We start from the raw sequence: 15,430 nt of genomic DNA, 5'->3' as shown, positions 1-15,430 counted from the left end.
ACAATCCAAAAACATACATGTAGGTTTATTGGCTTCTGAGAAAATTGTGTGTGTGTGTGTGTGTGTGTGTGTGTGTGTGTGTGTGTGTGTGTGTGTGTGTGTGTGTGTGTGTGTGTGTCTTTGTCTGCCCTGTGATGGACTAGTGTCCCGCCCCAGGTGTATCCTGCCTTGTGCCTGTTGCCCCAGCTCCCCTGTGACCTAGTACCTCTACAAAAAGAAAAAGCTCAGCCAGCAAAGCGCACAAAGGCACATTTACATAGCTTAGATTTATTCCAACAGCAGAAAGGTTGCCAAAGCAAATTTTAGGGCATTCTTTGGACAGATCCGGTAGAACTGGTCAGGAATTTCTCCCGCCTCAATCTGGCCATCTCCCTCTCGGCTCTGCTCCTCCTCACCACTCTCCTCCTCGGGGGGCTGTCCTCGCTCTGGGAGCTGGAGGCCCTCTCTGTGCTCAGCCTCCTTTTTTTGCAGGAGGCTTCTTCACCTCTGCCTGCTCTGCGCTTCCCGGCTGCCAGTCCTTGGGGGCGGAGCCCCGGAGCTCGGCCGGTCGCGGGGAGTTCATAGAGCTGCCTGTAGAGAGAGCCACACGGGAGGCCGTGTATCCAGCTGTGTTCCAGATGCACCTGCAGGGAAGCCAGGCTTCCCCGCTGCTGGAAGCAGCTGCTGCATCTGTACAAGGTCCCGCCAGCCGCGTCTTCTCTGAACGAGTGGGGGCGAATGAAGGAGGCAGCGAGATGCTCTGAGCCGGGATAATCAGGATCCAGCTCCACGCTGCTGGCTAGAGACTCAGCCTCCCGGGGCTCTTCCTCGAGGCCACGCGAGGGAGAGAGATTCGTGTCCGTGTCTGCGAAAGGCTGGATGGCACCGTCCCAGCAGAAGGCGAGAGGCCTCTCCCGGCTGAAGAGGGCCGAGCCGCTCTCCAGCAGGCGTATGCCCAGAGCTAGGCCATCCTCGGGGCCGCTCATGGAACGGGTCTCAAGGGGAGGCTGGGAGAATCCAAGTGTATCCTGGGACATACCTCCTGTTTCTCCCTGATGGAGGCCTGGACTCCAGGGCGGACTTGTACCCTCCAGCGCACTCCAGAAGGAAGGGCTGCCCCAGGAGCTGAACTGGGCCGTGGGCAGGGAGCAGGGTGTCATCTCCATGGACTCGGCATGGGAAGGCACAAGCTCCAGCTCCTCAGAGTTACCCAGACAGACGACTATCCAGGAATCCTCATCCAGGTTCAGGCTTTGGGGGCTCCTCTCTCCCTCCGTGATCGGGGGGACCAGGGGATCTGGGTAGCTGGACAGGGCTCCCGGGATAGGTGGGGCGGAAGGGGTAGAAGGCAGAACGGGGATGAAGTGGGTGTCGTTCGGATGAAGAGAGCATGATCCATTCAGGCCTGGGAAGGGGGCAGGACTGCAGCGTTTAGAGCAGCTCTCAGCGTTATCGACACTGTGCTGGAGTGGCAGAGACATCCCAGGGGGTGAACATAGGCTTCTGGGGCTGCTAGGATAGGGATCAAAGGCTGAACAACAGCTTGGTATCAGGACGTCCCGTGGCAGCGGGAATGCAGGTCGACACTCTGTGAACAGCAGATTAACAATGGCCATTTTTTTAAACTAATGGGATAACCGAGAGTCCGATTTTAACCTTTAATTTTAATTTCCATAAAGCTGTAAAATAAAGGAGTGTCAATCTTTTGAAGTCGAGGCAACAGCTCACAGAAATATAAACTCATATGAAACAACCTGATTAAATGATCCAGCAAATGAAAATGGTGTTTGGAGGAGGTACATAATTTACTTTAGGTGCAGGTGCATGTGCATTAAGTTTAAACAGAAATAATGTTCTGAAAAATTTAAGATCCTTCGATAGGCTCTTACCTGAGAAATCCTCCCTTTGGTAAAGGATTTTTGGAGTGAAGATTTTGGGGTGATCCATTTTAGAGGCTGAAAAGGCCAGTCCTCTTGAGTGCTGTGTGTGAAATACTGTGCCAAGCTGTCTGCCCACAATTTGAATATATTCAATAGAATGTTTGATGTGGTTTCCTAGGAGATCAGATGTTTTATCATCTGCATTCCGTGACATCATGGAATGCATTGTGACATCATGATGATTTTCAAAATGAAACAGCCTTTGGAAAGACCACACCATAACTTACTCCATTTAGCTTCAGCGGGGCAGCCAGTTGTGAGTTGCAGGGTGCTTTGAATGCTGGCTGATTTACTTTGTCTCTATGGTTAATATAGTATATGAAGCTTGAGAAATGTATACTGTAGTGTGCAAATGATGGCGATTTTAAAAGAGAATAAATGAAATGGTCAAAGCTTGTCCTTAAACCCTGCTTATGCTATCATAATTAAAATATGAATTTCCTTACAATGCATCACATACTGTATTCTTGCTTGCAGACTTTGTTATTAAATACTGTATCCCAGTGATTATTTGGTGTTCCTGCTTCTTCTGTTACAGTGCAGGCATCTTACTGCAGGAGGACTGCAGAAGATATTCACTGTCACAAGTGCACCTCTGTCGCCGACCAGCAGAGATCACTCCAACTAAACAACATGCTAGATATCCAACATGCTAGGGGTTTCCCACCAGGAGGTCTTACAGATCACCCTAAATCTACTGTGCTCTAAAGATTAGGATCTCTTGTACATTATTGATCAACTAAACAATGTATTCCATTAAGGGGCCTCTGGTTGTTGTTCTAAAGGATTTCTCCATTGTGTCATTTAACAACTTACTTATTTAGCTGATGACAGTTAAATTGTCTTTAGAATTTGATCTCTGAATGGTCACCTATAAAACCTACTGGAGAGGGGGTCTTCAGCACATGGGCTGGAGACACCTAATTTAGATCCACAATATCATCGCTAGTTCACACCTCAGTGGAGGTCTCTTCCTGCATAACAACCTGCCTTCTAGATTGCCACATGTACACTGGGTGTACATGCACCAGATGTCACTAGTGCTCTGCTGCAAACTCGAGTTTCCTGAGCCCTTGGAAATTATTGAAATCATTTAATCATTTCACTGGTGTTCTTACACGTATTCCACTTTTTTTCTGTATCCAGTGACATATAAAAAGATATTATAAAGAAATAGTATTTAAATATTTGGGGTGTTGCTTTAATTGTGCATTAAGATGGACGCTAAGAGATCAGCTACACTATTAATATGTGCAAAAAATATAAAATGCTAAAGGCTGTGGTTCAAAAAGAGTATATAATTAACACAGACATATATTATACATAAATATATATAATTAACATAGTTATAAGGATGTTAGCATAACAAGAGGCCAAAGACGTAGCCAGAAAACACTGCATACTGTGTCAATGTCAGAAATAGGAAGCACCTGTCAAGAAAATAAGTGAATAATACTGAAAAGGGGGCAGAAGGAATTGTACTTGTTTGTGGAAAAATGGCAGACAGACACAGAGTACAGTAGGTAATTGATTTTAAATTAAATAGCAAAACACCATTTTTTATGTACCAACTCTCCTGATGTAGTGGAACACAAGTATGGACTGCAGAGGTGTTCTGTCATGCTAAGCAATGATTAATTCTGTTCTAATTATGTGCTGGGATTTTCCGCTCATCTCACGATAATTAATTGTGAAGCGCTCAACATCTAATTTCACAGCACGATGTGGAGTACATTGAGTTCTGTCGATTTTTTCCTGACAAGGTGACGGCACTCAGTCGGTGAGCAATGCATGAATCATTGCTCTTAAATGTCTTGAATCGGCACATCGTTAGAAATCCTTTTATCCTGCTACTTGGATTGGGCGGTTGTTTTTCGGTTTCACATTGACGTTCCAAAACACATAGACATCCAAAGCCCCAGAAGAAACAAATTACTCTGTCTCTGCAGGCATGTGTTTGGAAAGGTGATGTATATACTGTAGATTTATTTCCAGCATTCATTGCCAGCAGCCATATCACCCTGCAACTCACAACTTGCAACCCACTGAAGCTAAGCAGGTGTGAGCCTGGTCAGTACCTGGATGGGAGACCTCCTGGGAAAAAACTAAGGTTGCTGCTGGAAGAGGTGTTAGTGGGGCCAGCAGGGGGCGCTCACCCTGCGGTCTGTGTGGGTCCTAATGCCCCAGTATAGTGACGGGGACACTATACTGTAAACAGGCACCGTTCTTCGGATGAGACATAAAACCGAGGTCTTGACTCTCTGTGGTCATTAAAAATCCCAGGGCGTTTCTCGAAAAGAGTAGGGGTGTAACCCCGGCATCCTGGCCAAATTTCCCATTGGCCCTTACCAATCATGGCCTCCTAAGAATCCCCATCTATGAATTGGCTTCATTACTCTCTGCTCTCCTCCCCACTAATAGCTGATGTGTGGGGAGCGTTCTGGCGCACTATGGCTGCCGTCGCATCATCCAGGTGGGGCTGCACATTGGTGGTGGTGGAGGGGAGTCCCCATTACCTGTAAATTGCTTTGACTGGAGTGCCCAGAAAAGCCCTATAAAAGTGTAAGGATTTATTATTATTATTATTTAGGAGATTGAGTACATTTTTTGGCCTCCTTCTGGGGAATTGGTCTCTGGCGCACTGTCTCTGTAGGACTGTTTGCTCCTGCGTGAAGGTTCATTTTCCTGGGGCAGAAGGGTTAAGGACAGCTCCCTCCCTGTGTTCCACCCCGGCCTTCAGCACCCACCCTCAGACGCTGGCTGTGGTTCCACAGCAGGACGTTGGAAAAGAGAAGAATCAGACGTGTAGAAAAAAGACCTTCTTCCACAAAACAGAGGCACACAAAACACTCCTCACTGGAGCCTTGGTTTCACTTTTCATTGCAGCATGTTCCCTCATCTTGTTATCTTCTACCCAACCAACCTTAAGGAGGGGTGAGGAGAACATGAAAAATCCACTTTAACTTCACCGACAGCAGTCTCATTGCTTGTTCAGACTGTAAAAATAGAAAAGCCGATGTGAAATTGTAACTAGAGAAGACAAATGTTTTGACAGTACTCCAGACAGACCAGAACAGGATTCCGTTTCTCATGCAAATGTGTACTGAATATTTATGAACTATTCAAGCACACCTATGATGAATTCTAATTCTATAAAGAATGAATTATGCTTCCATAAAAGCGAAAACATAATGGAAGAAGATTTCAAGGTCAGACAAAGCTGGTAATGAACACAGGCAGGGCGTTGTTTCTTTCTATGCGCTCTTAAGGATTCTGTGACTCAGTAACAAACAAAACAAAAGGCACTCCATGCAAAATACATTTTTGTTGCTGGTCAGCCAGCCACCTCAGTCACACACAACAAGAAATTTTCTTTCCCCCTTCCTTACCAGCTTGTGTCAAATAGCTTGCTTCTTCCCCTTTTACTAGCAAAGTAACACCCACAATTATACAGTATAGTGGTATTAAGGTACCACGCTCCGGAGCCCAGTGGAAAAATAAAAGCTCATGATTACCATTACCTACAATGGCAATGGCAGAAATGTGGAGCTGCCTTATGCTCAGAGAGAGCTCCTTTGTCCACAGACCATTCATTTCATCTCTCTGCCCACCACTTATCTAGAATCTTTGCAGAAAGTCCACCAAGACCAAACCAATTTGCCTTGTTGTGTCACAGTAATAGTATTATCACCATTAGGTCATGATATCCTGCATAATATACAGGGAATTGGCTCAAAAAGAAATGACTACTTTATTAGGACACAAATAACGACATCAGTTGAAACATAACCATAAAAAGATTACCATCCTCACATCTAAACATTCTAATTTGAAAAGAACATCAGTGCGTTTTAGTATTATATGCATTACTTACAAGTGATAGCATAACGTGGAAACTATACTGTGAAAATCCTCACTGAGCCTAATTGTTTGAATTAAAAAAAATAAAGTGTAGCTGGTTCTCCAGGTATGTAACTGTGCAGGAGAATGTGTAAATGTGTGTCATGATCCCTTCGTTCAATTCCTCTTCAAATCCCTGTGGTTCTATCTACCTGGAGCGTGTCTGTTGACCCTGTGTTTGCCTGGGTTTCCTCCAGTTGCTCCAGTTTCCTCCCACAGTCCAAAGACACACTCGTAGGTTAACGGGCTTCTGGGAAAATTGACTATGGTGTGAGTGTGTGCGTGTCCCATCCTGTGTGTAGCCGGTTTTGCACCTGTTGCTTGTCGGGTTAGGCTCAGGCTCCTCCACACCCCTGTATTAGAAGTGTGTTAGAAAACGGCCATGAAGTGGCCATAACTAGATATTTTCACAGAAGCCCAAAAGACTTTCTTTTAATTTTTAATAAAATTATTAAAAGCGAACAGCTTGCTTTGAAAGATGAATTAATATCATTCTGTGTCACATTCTGGTAGAAGCCTTTGCTGTTCCTGTGAATGTTCCGTCATTTAAATGGCTGCAGCTTTTGCCAGGCTACATACCGACGGCACCATTGCACTGCTCTTTACCCGTCTCATTTAGACCCTGTCAGTTTTTAAAGTTCATAAAGGCACAGTCAAAAGAAAGGTCCCCTAAATGAGAAGACAGTGTGTCCTCTGTAAATAAAAAAAAATGTATCAAAGGTGCAGGGCAAAAGTGCCGTGATAAAGTGAATCTGCTTGTGGACATAATAAATGCATGCATACACACAGTCCCATGCAATTTTGCAATTATTATAGGAGCTTGGTTTGGTATTTTGCGCTGTCCTTTGTACTTCCAGGATATCTTCAACAGCACTGCTGGCCCTTGAGACATTACTTTGAGTTTTACTGATGCATCAACACCTTAAGGCTTAATGTCACCGTCATTTGAAAGCTACTGCTGCTGAGTGCCAGCAGCACTCACTCAGATCCGTCACAGAGGAGAGAGTGGTCACATGAAACTGGGATCATAGCATTGTGAAGAGATAATCAGTTTGCAAGCTGTGAGTATTTGGAGGTGTCTTCTTGTTCGGGAGATGTGTACAGAAGCTTCTTCCTTTGAAACAGTTCACTCTGTAATGGCTATCCCAGATTTTTGTCTTTGCAGTATCTCAGACATGGCCAAGAATGAAATCAACAGAATAAAACATTCCATTTTATATACGCCTTTGGTGCAGATTGAGCCTCCTTAAGAGTGGCACATAGCCATTTCATTTTCAATTTTTTTTTATGAGTACATTAACATAGATGGCTGTGCAAGCTGTTAACTGTTTAAGTGTTCTCGTAACTGATAGGAAAAAAGAAAAGCCCCAGACAAACTCAAAGACATAGAGTACTTACTGTACAAATGGCTAGTATGGAGACAGATATTCATTGGTGTGGAGCTCTTGTGCTGGATTTTAAATCCATTTTGAGTACAACATAACATCAGTGTTTTAATCATCCAGTTTTAAACTCAAGGTTAAGAGACTCCTGTCAATTCCATGGATGTGAGTTCACAGGCGCTTGTTACGTAACTTATCATTGCTTCCTAATGGACAACATCATTGATTCCTTCCTAGATACCACTCCATGAGTGAATCCACAGGAAGTCCATATAATCAAGACAATATTACAGAATATTCAGTTAACATTTACAATATAGAAACGAAGAACATTACAGGTTACTTTTTAGCTTAAGTGGCTGTGGATATAATTTATACACAAAGACCAACATACTTAAAAGCACTATTTCTTACACAGGAGGCTTTAGAATTGTATTTCCATTTCCCCTACATGACCTCATGCATAATACACCAAAAATCAAGAAGAAGCCATTGATGTTGGCCTCGTTTTGCAGAGTTAATTATGTTTTAATGGCCTTTTTAACCTGGGGCAGTTTTACTGAAAAGACAGTGTGCTGAAAAGAGTAGAATCGGTGCCCAGTTTAAAGACTTTTTTTTTTTACTGATGGTTAAATAAACATTAATAAGCACCAGAACGGGATCTGGAAGAAACACCACACCATCAAAGACTGGGGGAGAAGTACTACATTCAAACACAAAGTAAAAAAAAACATCCATTGAATGCAGTGGATGAGACAAAAACACGTATAGAAAAAGTATAACATTTTTTTCAAAGAAACATACTTCAGGATTAAACTTGAAAAATGGCTTTGGTCTTACGCACTAGTTTGCCTTGATCTGCATTGTGTCATGATATACAGCTGTCTGTTCCCAGCCCGGGGTACCAGTTTCATCTCTCCACATACCAGATGGGACTTTTTAGTGTTCTCATTTGTTCTTCTAGCACACATGGTAGATTTTTTTATTAGGCTGCTGTGCCTGGTTTATTAGTAACAATCTTTATGATTAATTCTATTATGTATTTCAATCAATGCCAGAGAACTGTGAATTTGTTAGTTGTAAAAAAGAACTGTAATATTACAAGGTATTCTCTAAGAAATGGTATCACCAAGAATATCCCCTAAATCAGGAGGAAAACAATGAAGGGTGTATGAGCTTACACACTAGGAATTCTGCCCCTAAGATAGCAATAACAATTTAAACAGTTTTACAGATATATCTTCTAATGACATTCTTTTTGAAAAATAAACCCAGTATATTATCTTAAAATGAACATTGACAATGTATCATACCTCTGTCTTGCAAAGTAATTCTCCTGAAAATAAATATTTTTCCTGGTGCATATAAATACCAGTGTAGCTATTATAACGTGTTTTGGAAAATGTACATGCATCATTTTTTTAGAGACTAATCACATTGAATGTTTTTACAATTTGTATTGTTCTTTATTTTGAAAACAATTAAACAAAATTACCAATGCAGAAATACCATAATAAAGCATTCTGGCTCATAAGGTCATTCCAGTGCTTTGTGGTGACCATTGTCTCCAGCTGAATACAGTAGCTGTAAACTCCAGTCTATACAAGGTATTCTGTAATTGATTGTATCATGTACGTATAAGACAATTCCTGGATTTGATTTTTTGTGTCATATCTTTTATCTAAGTATTTCATCCTCTAATCTGAAGCATACAAAATCTGTTTTCAAACCTGTCAATTATGGTCAAACAATTTCTCCATTTTGTTTAATTTCACTAGTTATTATTCATTTTCACCTTTACACCATGTTAAAACACAAGGGTGTTAACCTCTTCCTTGCTTTCTAATGCAGAAAGAAAAAAGACATAAGATTAACATGATAGTTAAATTGCAATTTCACTTAATAGTTGTTGGCAAACAAAATTCAGGTTGTAATGAAAATAATTTGCAAGTACATTTTCCTATTTCCCCAAAATGGATGTCATGTACCTTAAATTATGACCATAATTTAAAATTATGTTAGCCCACGTTATTAGTTACAAACTTAGATACAATGAAGTCTAGATACCCAAAGCTAGAGATTAAATACACATCCCCAGCAGGAACCCATCTTATCTTGGAGATTGTGCCATTTATTTTCAGTTTTCCAGTGGCCTTTTAAAAAAAAAATTTGCACATCAAAGAAAAAACACACATTACTGCATCAATGAAGGCTGCTAGGAATACTACCCACCTGTTTTTTGAGACTGAATCAATACAAATTATCTTTACTTCCAGAGTGCAAAAAGGACAATTTTGGAGTCTGATGACAAAAAATAAAATATAAAGAAAAGCCAGAAAGTACATTATGCTCTGAGCACAGTGCGTGTTCTAACTTTCCCTCTTCATTATAGTTCCTAATTGATTTTGTTTAATTCAGATCAGGATTTTGGTCTTTACATATTGACCTCAAAAGACTTCCAAATTCTAGCAAGGTGGATCATCTTCATTCCTAATTATTTTCACCCCAAAGATATTAATAAATTCTTTAATAAGCTCCCAATGGTCTGTTTCAAATACAACACACATAGCACAGTCTACCCTGTTTTGTAGAAGATCAGCTCTGAAATAGCTGTGCTACTAACCTGTGATGACTAACCTTGAGCTGCCTTTTGTATTGGGGTAGTGTAGTGGATAAGCCTCTAGACCTGTAACTAAGAGATTAAGGGGTGAAACCCCTGCTGTTGTATCTTGAGTGAGGCACTTCAGTCCACCCAGCTGTCGTGGAACCCAGCATTGCTGGGGCAGACCAGTGTCCTATCCCAGAGGGGAGTCATGTGCTCTCTACTTCACTTAAATGTACAGAAACCCGGACAAGCTCTGGTATGGACTTGTTATTGACACATCAAGCAAAATCACTATTTGTGTCGCTTACCTGAGATCTTTATTTGCTGTTTCAAAAACATTACTGTATATTGTATGCTTCAAGATATATTCTCTCTTACATTTACAAAGAATCTAGACTATGTGTAGTGAGATTTTGTTGTTTCTGATTGAAATAAAAATGTTTTTTCCTTTGTTCAATAAAACAGTGGTGGTAAGATGCCTTGAAACCACACAACATCTTTTCTCTTTTTATTATACAATTTCTTTCACCAGCATAAAGTGCTACAGCTCAGTGGGCCCTGTGATTAAAGTGTGAAGTTTGTACAGGCATTTGAGATTCAGTGGACAGACAACTTTTAGTTGTTGTCCCTCAGAAAAGATTGGTAGATCCCAATCCCAACATCCAAACTTAATGTTTTAAAATCTTTCTATTAAACCCAGCACCAAACGTTACAAATAATAATTTTCAAGGCAGTTTTCTGTTTTTGTACAAAGAATTTCTTAAATATGTCCTGTCAAAGACCCAGCCTGCACCAGGGGATGTGACTGCAGGGGTTCTAATGGAATTTAAAATTATTTGTCATGCTGACAGCATCCTTGCTGGCTCATAGCACATACTCACAAACTGGAGGTGCTGAATAATGCAAGATTAGCAATAAAGTAAAAAGTCACCATTAACTGTGCCTGGTCATACTGACATTGTTTCCCTTAGGTTTACCCCTGCTAAGAACAAGTAGCAGTCTTTAAGAGGCACTGTTCCTACTTTCCATGGAATACCTCTCTAAAACGCTAAATGATTAACAATAGAAAATTGCCTTTCATTCAACAACTTGAATGGAGAGACTGTCTTACCCCTGCCTGGTCTGGTATGATCTTGTCTATCCCCCACAAAAAACTGGGAACAACATTTTTCCATCTTTAAAATGCATTCCACTTTTCATAAGTCAAAAACTGCATTTTGCTCAGCAGTAACAATTACGTTAAATATACTTAAGTTATATTATAATATGATGTGTGCATGTGTTATGCACACAGACAAAATAAGCATGTTAACACTTGGACAGCACATTAACGTATCTTAATTAACCAACTGATTGATCCAATTAAGTCATTTGGAGCTGGAAGAAAACCTAGAAACTACTGTAGCTCTTCAGGACCATGGTTGGACTGGTCATATATTGTCATATATTGCCTATATATTACATAGTGTATATAGCCATATATTTTGGGTTGGCAACATATGGCTATCTGAATATTCATCTGAAAATTAGCACAGTACAATCTGACTTCAGGAAATAATCTGTGCTTTTCAAACATACATAGCATGAACAAACTAGTTTTTACATATTTTCTCCCAAGTCAGAGCAAGACACGGATAATTATTCACTGCTTTTCTTTAACCTTGTAAATTATTCAATAATTCATTCTATAAGCCTCCTTCCTTTATGACCTGCTATATTTATATATACAAATAAGCCTTAGTGTATGAACCAATATTTCCAGGAAGTAATGGATATAGCTTTCACACTGAACAGTTCCATCTTTAAAGAACTGATATACTGTATAGACGAAATCACTTAGGATAAAATGTTATATGAAAGAAATTTCTGTGGTGAAATGGAAAGTGGAAGATTAGAGGTGATTCTGTACGAATGATAGGTCTTGATATTTTTCTTTCTGTAAGACTATTAGGCAAAATACAGATCTGATAAAATGATGCGTTGATAACATATGAAATGATCACACACGTTGTACGGTGAACATGCTTTTGACAAAAAGAAGCATTAAACTGTAGTTCAGAAGTACAGTCCCCCCTCTATTTTAAAATTTTGCTTGCAATTCTAGTGTTAAAGTTTCCATGTACAGCATGTTTTCCTGTAAATGCTGTACCACAGTAACTACCTTTTTCCAGTACAAGACCATCTAAAAATACATTCACTTTGGCTGACAAATTAAAATTTAAAATGTGTTCCTGCTCTTCACTGCATGTTGCACCACTTGCTGTCAATGCAGCACTGATTTATAGGGTTGTTAGATTGCTTGTAAAGTCAGCCTTGGATCATATAAAAACTATGATGAAATACGGAAAAAATCTTGTTTTGAGAAAAAACAGTATAAAGATAATATGTTCTATAATTTGTAAACACAGGTATGTGTATTGATTTGGATGATATTTTACTTATACAGTATATATATTTTAAATGACTACGGTAGATGTTGTTTAATTATAGATCCTTTGGGGAATCACATCAGAAATGCACTTGCCGTACTGTGAGACTAAAATACTTCATCAATGAGCTTTAGAATGTTGTGCAAAACTGAAAAAGTGTTTTTTAAGGGAAGCCAGCATACTAAGCTAAAACAGAGTGCCAAACATAAAGACAACACACAGAACAACACAGACACACAACACATGCAACTTGTAAACTTGTAAGAAATGAAATCAAATGGAAATTCTGTAGGTAAGTAAACTGCTTTTTAAAAGTTCCAGGCAAGCAATCTAAAGTAGACAGGCATTATTTTGTGTAGTCCTTATCATAGGGTAATATTTCAAGGGCACATCCTTATTTGTTCTAAAGTGCTATACTTTCATTGAAATGTATCAATTCATGCTGATACTGCGTCTGATTTCATAACCCTGTCTGAAAGGTACAGCTTTTCTCTTGAAGCTGCTCACACTTAATGCTCTGCCAGACATGCACTTAGACTTGGGAAAATTATTCTTTCTCAGACACCAGGAATCTAAAGAGAGGCTTCAGCAGGAATACTGTATATTAGGCAGATTCTTCAACAGCGTTGGTAAATCCCTCAGCCGTAAGATTTACTGTGCATATTTATTATAAAACTTTTTACAAAAATGTTTTACAAAAACATATCCTGCTGAAGAAAGTTTTGAGGACAACATGTTCAAATCCCTCATTGAGAATTTAATATAAACCCCTATTTTTCATTTCAAAGGCCTTGTGAGGATGGAAAAGAAGCGACAACTTCCAATCAAAGTTTCAAAGCAAAGCTTCCTGGATAAAGTGAAATAAAGACAATAATAAACAGGCACTGAAAAATCCAAACAGTTATAAAAAGGATGTGTCAGGGAAAATTTAAAATTATACCTTTTGTGGACCTGCATTGTTTACTGCTGTTGTAGAATGTGCTAAAATTAACTATTGATTCAGCCCTGTCTCTTGGGAATGTGTCTGTCAGGATATTAAGGTTATATGATATGATTTGGGTTTTGACAATAGAGTGCCTAACACTTTCCCATTTATTTTTAAAAACTCATAACACAGTTTCTGAGAAGACCGAGGTGCTTATGGGACAAACTCTGCATTGTCAGAGCTTTCTCAGGAATAAATGTTTTCTGAAAATGGATGGATGAACATACCACTTCATATTAACTTTATTAACTAAAAGATGTAAATAAATTACACTACTGTCAATATTTTCAAGTAAAATAAATATTTTAGTTATGGACTGAAATCCATATTATGTAGGATTGTTGTACAATTGCGAGTCTTGGAATTTTAAATATTTGGCATTTTCTTTTTTAAATAGCTTTGACTATTTCTTGAAATTAATAATTTTGGCAACAGACGCCTTTAATTTGGAGAATGATACACAAATGTCTTTTGGTGGGGAATACAAAAACCCAAATCACTGGGTTTCTGAATAAGAATAAGAAGCTGAACAGTATCTGTAGCTCCAGAAGAGTCTTGTTTTCTGACAGGATGTTTCCCACCACACTCTAGTGCATCAAATTCAGGCTTTCTTCAACAAAACTCCAAAGGTATGTCGACACTCTGCAAGATTGTGTTTGTTTAAATTCAAAATTCAAATAATACAAAATCAAACTCATTTTAAATCTTAATTTGAAGTCTTTGCTATACAACAATGAAAAAAGAATTTGTATGATTAACTATGCTGTTGAACTAATGGACACTCATATGCAGTAGCTTCATTTTGAAACTGTGCAACACTGCAGGTAATACATTTATATTTTATATAAATATGTATATGTATATATATTTAATTTAATCTCTGAGTATATCTGCAAACAGTTAAAGAAAATCCTCATCTGTCATTTACTCATTTAGCGCTGCTGAAACAACTGTTACTGCTTTTGTGAAAAGAAGGATTATGCTACATTACTACTAGCAAAGTCTTGTGAAAAAGTAATAATCTGATCCCATTGAAAGAGCACCATGATTTTGCTAACTTAATCCATTCTGACAGCTCAACCAAGCATAGTTCTTCACAGATCTTTAGGATATGGAGGACAAAAATGGTAACAGGGATTACGTTTTAATTATTTAAAGACCTCCATGTGAATAACAATACACCCCACTGAAAAAAACAATATTGCTACATTGCTACACAGGCATCAGATATGTTTAATTTAGTGTGCAGGCTGTATACAAGGCAAACACCACATTAAACACTACCAAAGCAACTGAAATACACAGGCAGAGCTGGCAAACAACTTCAGTATTTTATAGGTTGTTATTCTGATTTTTTCTGCATGATAATGCTGAGACAAAAGCTCTTACAGTGCTACGTTTTGGAAAATAGAAATGAATATAAACATACATTCTGAACAGCTTCATTCCCAGTAATTCATATGAATGAAGGAGGCTACAGTAGATGTCATATTCAAATCCATTACTTTAAACAATATGGTGGAATTTGTTTAAATGACTGCATTTCACAGCCTTTTCTCATAGCTATTGGGAAGCACTGTGCTACAATCTTCCGCAGTGCCCTTCAAGGGAAATACAATCTAAGAGCTTCACTGAATGAGTCTAAATAGGCCAAATGACAGTACCTTTTATCACATGAATTGACTATCCTTACATTCTTAAGTCATGAGGAAACAAATAGAAAATTGTCAACATCATATATATCCTATGTCCTATGTTCCCTTTCACTATGGCAAGAAGCCTGAGATGTTTGTGTGAGTATGTGTGCATACTGTATACTTTGCTCAGGTTGGTGTTTTGTTTAATGTCCTTTTAAAAAGTTCATATATTGGGAAAAAGAACTGTCCTTGTCGTACTGAAAAATGTAAAACAGAGCAACGATCACTGCACATTATTATTATTATTATCATTATTGGTGATAATGTCATTAAACTATGACACAAGAAGTTAAGAAGAAAAATGAATGAATGCATACCCACACTCACATTCTGTAGACTCCTCAGTGATCTGGAAAGCAGCCATTTCATGCTGATGTTTTGAGGTATCACTCTCAACCTCCTGGACAGATACATTTGTGTATGATTTCCTTCACTTATATTATATGATATGCTGCTAGATAGGAGCAAGAGACTTTTTATGGGGATTGATTAGATCAAGGAAAAAGTCTTCAT

General features: G+C 39.2%; 1 protein-coding gene across 1 annotated transcript; it reads right to left on the bottom strand.

Annotated features, from left to right (window-relative positions):
• Window positions 1-247: 247 nt before the first annotated feature.
• Window positions 248-1,995, bottom strand: LOC148649722 (uncharacterized). The gene is made up of 2 exons (XM_088604929.1): window positions 1,869-1,995; window positions 248-1,567 (listed from the first exon to the last, which is right to left on the bottom strand). The coding sequence occupies exons 1-2, from the start codon at window positions 1,924-1,926 to the stop codon at window positions 303-305; spliced, it is 1,323 nt and encodes a 440-aa protein (XP_088461055.1). The 5' UTR covers window positions 1,927-1,995; the 3' UTR covers window positions 248-302.
• Between the last annotated feature and the right edge of the window lie 13,435 nt (window positions 1,996-15,430).

The sequence above is a fragment of the Lepisosteus platostomus genome, chromosome 13 (genome assembly GCF_059453375.1).
Source record: "Lepisosteus platostomus isolate fLepPlt1 chromosome 13, fLepPlt1.hap1, whole genome shotgun sequence".
NCBI classification, from domain to species: domain Eukaryota; kingdom Metazoa; phylum Chordata; class Actinopteri; order Semionotiformes; family Lepisosteidae; genus Lepisosteus; species Lepisosteus platostomus.
Note: the sequence above shows the minus strand (reverse complement) of the source record. Positions and strands in the feature narration are given on the sequence as shown.